The 8,576-nt window shown below is 34.8% G+C and overlaps 1 protein-coding gene across 1 annotated transcript in view; it reads left to right on the forward strand.

The window, feature by feature from the left end:
* ARID4A (AT rich interactive domain 4A (RBP1-like)) overlaps positions 1-2,885 on the forward strand; it is a 64,877-nt gene extending 61,992 nt beyond the window's left edge. Inside the window, exon 24 of the mRNA XM_008585659.1 lies at positions 1,029-2,885. Coding sequence (XP_008583881.1) covers positions 1,029-1,132 — 104 coding nt within the window. The 3' untranslated portion in view covers positions 1,133-2,885. The remainder of the gene's footprint in view (positions 1-1,028) is intronic.
* The last annotated feature ends 5,691 nt before the right edge of the window (positions 2,886-8,576 follow it).

Consider the following 8,576-nt stretch of genomic DNA (forward strand, 5'->3'; position numbering starts at 1 on the left):
TCCGAACCCTCGGGCGGGAGCGCCGCCGCGCTTCCCAAGCGGCGCACTATCCAGTGCGCCACCGGGCCGGCCCATGTCCTTCTCTTTTAACAACTGTAAATATCAAGAGGTTTTTACAGAACTTTAAACACAAAAAGAAGAAAAGAGCAAATTAACAAATAGAAATTTCTTCAGAGAACCCTCTACTGCTTTGAGGTCTGTTTCCTAAAGGTGATATAAGTTTCAGACAGCTAAAAAGATTTTTCTTTTTTCAGTCTTCTTCCCTTTTTTGTTCTCTTAACTTTTTGTAGTAAGTTATTAAGTTGAGACATTGAGTGATTTCTAGCATACATATAAGAATTTATTGTACTGAGTTACATGTCATATTGGTAATCACACACATACACAGATATACTTGAATAAACAAAAATTAAAATTTTAAAGAAAATAGGAACAAAGATTGGCAAAGATTGGCAGGAGACAGAGAGGTTTGCAAAGAAAGAGAAGATAAAAGCAAAAACTAAAAAATGTCAGAGCACCTAACACATAGTGTTCTTTAGTCCATGTTATGTCCTCCTGGAGAGTTAATGTTAAAACTGCTGGAGGACTTTACCTAATCACACACCCACACTTCCATCCTAATCTCCCGATCTCCACACTTCAATCCTGATCTTTAAATTTCTGGTTATATGGTACTATAACCTAGGAATCCTCTGTACTGAGAATTTTTCTTACGTTGATCTTGTTTTTGATTTGGAACAAGCCAGGTTCCTTTCTGGAATCTTTCAAGTAGGGGTTTATCTGTCTTTAACTTTTAGATTTTATGGTGTCTTTTTTGAACTGTTGAGTGAGTTACCTGACCAAAGACTGATTCCACCTAACCGAGCCAAGCAAAATTTTTGCTGACAGTTTTGTTATTCCTTCATGCAGCATTTAAGAGGCCTATGACTGAAGTAAATAATGTTAAGAATTTAATTTCTAATTTGCCATTGGCTAGTTATCTTTGTGTAATAGTTTTTGAGTCTCACGTAGGTGTTGTGATTCCACAGTGTCTCATGCAGGAGCCTCCATGTCATCTGCTTCGTCAGACACTGGGATGAGTCCCTCATCGTCATCTCCTCCACAAAACGTACTCGCTGTAGAATGCAGGTGATAAAAGTTTTCTCTGCCTTCCCAGCAGTTTGCTGCCATGGACATAAATCCCAAAACCCTGAAATACAACCACAGAAAGCACTCAACTGGTTTGATATTGCTAAGTATATCCTGTATACTTTTCCAGGTTGGATTGTATCTATTTTCTTCTCTCTTCTTTTTTCTTGTTGCAAAAAATAAGCTGATTAATAATTGAAGGTTAGGCAGCCTGCCATATTTGTCATAATTTTTCCTCTTTATTTTTTCCTCATTTTTTGGTGATATAGGAAAAAGGGCACTTAGCAAATTTGAATTTGTATAATAAAGCTTTCAGGTGTTATAGAAATCATAGACAAGCAAGTGCACATGATAAACATCAAAATATTATCCAGCTGACTAGTTACTGTTGCACTTTCACTGAGATGTATTTGAACACTTGGTGAGTAAGGGGTTTATGTTGTGTGGTTTTTTTTTTTATTGTCATTGTTGTTTTTTTATTTTCGTGGAAGCACTTGCTATTTAGAACTGCCAAAGTATATGTTCAGCAGTGTGCCCAGGTTTAAAGGTGTAAATGGGACAAAATAAATTGTGAAAGGAAGTGTAGTTGACTGAAAACTACAGATGTAATAAAGTCTTCCACTTTTTATAGGATTTTTGAGCACACAATTATGCAAATATTTTAATGTTTATTAATGTTTACAGTGGAATTGTGAATAAGTTTTCAGTGGACTATCTTATCCCTTGACAAAAATATTTTGTCTTTTTTCTATGTAATTTCAGAGTTTTATTTTGTTACAAAAAAACAAAAATGAAATATATAACAACAATGAAGTTATTTAACAAGATTTCTAAGGCTGAAAATTTTGTGTAAAATAAGGTATTATCTTGCAACTTGTTAAATATATTTATTCAGACATTGGATGTTGTATTTTTATGTATTTTTTAAAATATTAATAAAATTGAAAAAAAGAAAATTCTAGGTTAATTCACTCTTTGGATGACAATAGCTCTCAGCTGTCCCTTTTATAGGAGGTTGCATCCAGCAGCTTTGCCTGTATTGAAGGGAGTCCTTCAAACAGAATAGAACTATAAATGGGCATCTGGATCATTAAAGTACATCCTTGTTTAGAAACTTTGGCAGTCCTAGTATTTAAACTGTTTTAAGGATCTAATTTTTGGTTGCCCTTAAAATACTTTGTCATAGTTTTTATGTTTGCTGTACTGCCGAATAAATTTATATCTCCCAAAGTTGAGATGCAACATCTAAGTAAAGCAACTATGTATGCTTTGTCTGTGAATTGTTCCACAGACTAATACATTTTGTAAATAATCCTTCCAAAATCATGTATTTAAAGCAGTTTTGCATATACATTATGTAAAAAGGTGATTTTTTAAAAAGCAATTTTTAAATTCATGTTTGTACATTGAAAGGAGTTTTTTTTAAACCTCCTTTTTTGTGTTTAATATGCTGTAGAGTAATAACCTAGATGCTCTAGACTGTATATCAGGATTTGATTTACAAGAACAAAGTCAGAGCTAAACACTAGTGATGACATAGCATTACTAAAATCATTGTTTCTTAATTTCATTTTACCACATTGTGAACTTGTGATTCAGATTCCTTCCATTTTCTCAGAGAATTAAAAACAAAAAGATACTCTTGTAAAATGCACTTTTCTGTCTTTTCTTTGCAAAGCAGAAGTATTTCAATGTAAAATAAAAATGGAGCTCAGCAGGCAGTATTAATAAAGGCCATGTTTTAAACATAGGCTTTATATTTTTAGTTTTCATTTAAATGATTGCTTTTTTCCTAAGTGCCAAGTAACTTACAGATGGAAAATCAGATATCACAAAACAGATCATTTCAGTATATTCTTCAGTCGTTACAATAAAATATTTCTAGTAATTAATTACACAAATGAAAAAAAAAGTCTGTCATTCAAATCCAGTTGGAATTGCAAGGCAACCTTAGATTTATACATTAGGTGTTTTAACGATTTTCTTCAGTAGTGTGTCAATAAATCTGAGATAACTAAATTATCAGCTTGAGTGTTGGCCCTTCTACTTGATATAAATTTGGTAATGAAGTATTGGGATACTGCTACAGAAAACAAAATTACATATTCATTGAATTGGTATATAGACACTACAAAATCCTTTTATTTGGGGACTGGAAAGGAATATGAAATGAAATGAATATTGACTAGGTAATTCAATTATGGGGTATATTTTGAGTTTATCTAAACTTTGAGTGGATAGCTTTTACATGTGACTAAGTAAAACTGTAAAGACACACTATAGACACTACAAAATCCTTTTATTTGGGGACTGGAAAGGAATATGAAATGAAATGAATATCGACTAGGTAATTCAATTATGGGGTATATTTTGAGTTTATCTAAACTTTGAGTGGATAGCTTTTACATGTGACTAAGTAAAACTGTAAAGACACACTTTTAACATTTAAAATGGAAGATGCTATCTATAAAATCAAGTTATTCAAAGATTATGGCACTTCCTGTTTTAGTATTCCATTGTATGCTTTTTTTGTTTGTTGTTTTGTGTTAAATTTCTGTTTTCCTGTCTTTCACTAAAAAAGATGTTTGTACTAAGCACATTTAAAAAAGACTACTACATATTATATCTTCTATGAAATTGCTTTAATTTATGGAAATCTATATGGATTAAGCTATTCATTTGCTTATGTAACTTTTTATAAGCCTTGCAATTTAACATAGTTATCAAAATTGTGAAAGCATTCAACAACACATAAAACCTATTATCAGAATTTATTCATCACCAATTTATGAAATATCTTCCATATGCCAGGCATTATGCTAAAGCCTAGGAGGCACTACACTGAAAAAGACAGAAAAGGGTCCTGTCTTTATGGAATGTATAATCAAGTGTTAACCCATGTAATACTTAACTGCAGGTGTGATAAGCATATGAAGTTATGGTGTGCCATGAGATAATGATACAGAGTCCAACTAATGTGACAGTAGGGGGTGGTCCAGGAAGGCTTGGCCAAGAAAGTGACAGTAAAACAGCGTCAGTGAGAATTATTAATTGATCGGGGAAATGGAAGGAGAGAGGATGGAAAGTGTAGTGTTCCAAGCATATGGAAGAGGAGAGATTGGTAGAAACAAGCCAGCTAATGAAACAGGGTAAGAGCAGACTTGAAGCAGGATCCAGGTCAAACAGGGCCATTCAGGCATTGCTCACACCTTGCACCTGCCCACCTCTGCCCTTTGCTCCTTCTGCTCCCTGCACCACTCTCATCCCTATCTGTCTAGAGCTGTCTCAAAAGCCACTTTTCAATGAAGCTTTTGTTGACTTCTCACCACCACCAGAATATTGCCCTCTTTTATGCTCTGATAGCTTTTCAATCTATATTTTACTTGACAACTTACCTTGTACTATGTTTACTTGTACATGTTTATTTCTACCCTTCTAGATGATTAGTTCCTTAAGTGCTCCTTGGTCATGAATGTGTTCCACAAAGTGCCTGGTCCAACACCTAACACGTAGAAAGGTGGTCAAAAACTGTTTAGTTAAATTGAGAAAAAATACTTTCAAATGCTATTGTTTCTGTTTTTTATTAATGAGCATTATGTACAAAGCCAGACATTTAAAAGAGGTTCTTTAGGGTTCTTTTCACAAAGTGATCATGTTAAAATATCATTTGGAAAGTGTAACATACACTTGTTTAATAGTCTGATCTCCAATTTAAAATATTCTTCAACTGGTGAATTATTTTTCCTTCTCTCTCTGTTTACTCATCCCTCTCCCATTTCTTTTATGTGGTTACCCACAGATATTTATCCCATTAAAAGAAGAGTACAACATGTGATGGCATTCATCATTAGTGAAGTTTGAATCACTCTCAGAATGGAGTTTGCACTAATGAGGAATTTCTAACAAATCCATGCTTAGTGTTTGCACAGACTATAAAATTTTTTAGTCCTTTAAGCTTTATTACAAAATCAGCTGATGTTTTCCATGCTGACAAGCACAAAAAACTTTTTTTTTCCATATAGATCCATTATGTATGTTTTTAAACAGAATAAGAAGGGCAGTATTTGTAATTCTGGTATTTGTAGTTAACATAATTATGAAGCTGTCTTCATTTTGTAATATGTATCATGCAGAATTCATTTTGAAAAATTCTATTGTGAAAATCTTAAGGAACTTCCATGTAAATATAATAAATGATCATTCTGCACAAGTAATGGGATTTCTTCTCAAGGCTAAGTTACATTAAACAAGACAATCTGATGTAAGAGTCTCACCAGTTTAGGGTTGCCAGAGTGAGCAAATAAAACTAGGATACTCTGTTAATTTTGAATTTCAGACAAATAATGAATAATTTTTGAATATAAGTATGTCCCATGCAAAAATTGTTATTTAGTAAAATTAAAATTTATCTAGGCGGGGCTGGACAGTTAGTTCAGTTGGTTAGAGCGCAGTCTTACATCACCAAGTTCCTGGGTTTGGATTCCCAGTACCGGCCAGCCACTAAAAAAAAAATTTAACTGTGTATCCTGTATTTTATCTGCAAACTCTACACTAGTTCTTCTGCTATATTCTAAGACATATATTTATTATCCTTCAGAGGACCTTTTTTTGGTCCCTGCTGAAGGGAAACAAATTATTGGTTTCCAAAGATGAATATGCATGGGCAACCCATAAGTGATCTTTTAGATTTAACCAACTAATTGATGTAGTCATTACTTCCAGGATTGGCCCTTTTATATGATAACTATGCTTTGACAAGATAGTTATGGATGCACTCAGATTTTTCTGGGAGTGTTCTTTTGGTGGGGTCCTTTCCAACCAAGTGGTAACTACGTTCAGGAACTCTTGCATCCCTATCTAAACTTGCTTTCAAATAAAATCATAAAAGAAATCTGACTGCATTAAAATGAAAAACTTCTCTATGATAAGACATTTAATAATTATGAATAGAGCCAGTATAAACATTCACATACAGCTTTTTGTATGGACATGTTTTCAATTTTCTTGGGTAAATACCTAGAACTGAGATTTCTGGATTGTATGATTGTACCATCTTGCATTCCAACCAGCAATATACAAGAGTGCCAGTTGCACTGCACCCTCACCAGCACTAGATATTGTTAGTTTGGTGGGATTTTTTTTGGGTTTTTTTTCAGCCATTCTAATAGGTGTGTGGTGGTATTTCCTTGTGCTTTTAATTTGCATTTCCTTAATGATTAATGATGTCACGCATCAGATTTTTAACGTCTGTCAACCTCAAATGTTGGAACGTATGTAAAATGGGAACTCTCATGCACTGCTAGTGCAAATGTAAATTAACACATCTATTTTGAATTTGACAATATCTAGTAAAGAGAAGGTGAATACCCATTTGATCTAACAGTTCTATATATCCTAGAGAAAATCTACTGTATATACTTAAGGAAACTTATATTAGACTATTCTTTCCAGCGTGGTTTGTATTGATCAAAAAAAAAAAAAAAAGGGAACCATCTTAAATGCCCATCAGCAGGAGAATGGATAAGTAAGTTGTGGCATATTAATTAAATGCAATAGTGTGGATCAGTTAAAATGAATGGACCAGAGTTAAATATATCAACATGGATCAAATCACAAAAACAAAGTAGAAAAACAAGTTGCCAAATGATACAACATAATTTCTACAAAATTTGAATATTCAAAACAGTGTAACATACTGGTTTTGTACATGTGGTCATAAGCATAAGAACATGAATGGGAATGATCAACACAAAATACAAGACAGTGGTTTTCTCTGGAGGAAAGGGAAAGGCGTGGTGGCAGGGAGACAGGAGTATTTATTCCTTCCTCCAAAAGAATCTAAAATAAATATGACAAAATGCTGAGATTTGACACACTGGGTGTCAATTATTCTCTGTCCTTTACTATGTTAAAATATATTTCATAATTTAAAAAATACACAGTGAACTCTTTCACAGTAAGATGAAAATAATTGGTAGAACTGAGGACCTTAACAGTGAATCAAAGTCCATTCATACTATTTCAACCCTATGAAAGAAGCATTGCTATTTTGTTTTGACACATGAGAAAACAGGTTCCAAATAGTCAAGAGAGTAGTAAGTGGCAGAATTAGGACTCATTCCCATTTCTTCTGATTCCCAAGTCTAGTGTTTGTTCCATTATGTCAGTACTGTCTTAAGAAGCTTCTGCTCTCCAGAAGCAATGGTTGCATTCTTACGAAAGATTGAGTTCCTTGGCCAGGACACTTTATGCATCAGAGCATTTGAAGAGCAGGAGAAATCACCAATTTTATCTTTTCATCTCTTATAACTTCCCATTTATTACTTTCAAAATCTGTCACAAAGTAAAATTTGGTGACACTAAAACTGTTAGTTATCAAGAGTAAAATTTAAATTGTCTATCAGTTGTTTGCATAATATTCCAAATAATACATTTGTCTCAGTTTTGTTTTTTTTATTCCTTTTTGTCTTCTTTACTGACCGGTAACGGGATCGCAACCCTCGGTGTTGCGCCCGCACCGCGCTCAGCCAGTGAGCGGGAACCGGTCTCCACATGGGATCCGAACCCTCGGCGAGAGTACCGTGGTGCTCCCAAGAGGCGCACTCTACAGTGCGCCACCGGGCTGGCCCTCGATAACTTCGTATAATGTATGCTATACGAAGTTATTACGCCCTCGGTGTTGCACCTGCACCGCGCTCAGCCAGTGAGCGGGAACCGGTCTCCACATGGGATCCGAACCCTCGGCGAGAGTACCGTGGTGCTCCCAAGAGGCGCACTCTACAGTGCGCCACCGGGCTGGCCCTCAGTTTTTTTGTCTGAACAAAATCCTTTAAATTGTGGACCATCTGGCATTTTTAATAATTTCTAAAGCTTCTGAGTAGTACATTTTAATTATAGAAAAGTTAGAGTACAGAAGTGAGTTCAAATTTTAAAATACCCAGAACAATCACTGTTAAAATTTTGGTGTACTCATATGTACTTCCATGTCTTTTCCTAGGTGTATGAAAATACCAATCAGGGGCCTGTCCGTGGCTCACTTGGGAGAGTGTGGTGCTGATGACACCGAGGCCATGGGTTTAGATCCCTATATGGGGATGGCTGGTTCGCTCACTGGCTGAGCGTGATGCTGACAACACCAAGTCAAGGGTTAAGATCCCCTTCCCGGTCATCTTTAAAAAAAAAAAAAATCCATCAAACTTCATATATAAACACACTAATTTTTTTTTTCGTTAAATTTTTATTTTGTCAATATACAATGTATATGATTCTTATGGCCCATCACCAACACCTCCCTCTCTCCTCCCTCTCTAACCTCCCCCCCAAGAATGTCCTTTCCATTTGCTTGTTGTAACAAATTCAAAAAAGTATAGTTGTTATATCTTCTTCCACCCCCCTGTTTTTTTTGTGTGTGTATGTGGGTGAATTAATTTGTTTATGTTTTAGCTCCC

This window comes from Galeopterus variegatus, unplaced genomic scaffold (genome assembly GCF_000696425.1).
Source record: "Galeopterus variegatus unplaced genomic scaffold, G_variegatus-3.0.2 Scaffold3657, whole genome shotgun sequence".
NCBI classification, from domain to species: Eukaryota; Metazoa; Chordata; class Mammalia; order Dermoptera; family Cynocephalidae; genus Galeopterus; species Galeopterus variegatus.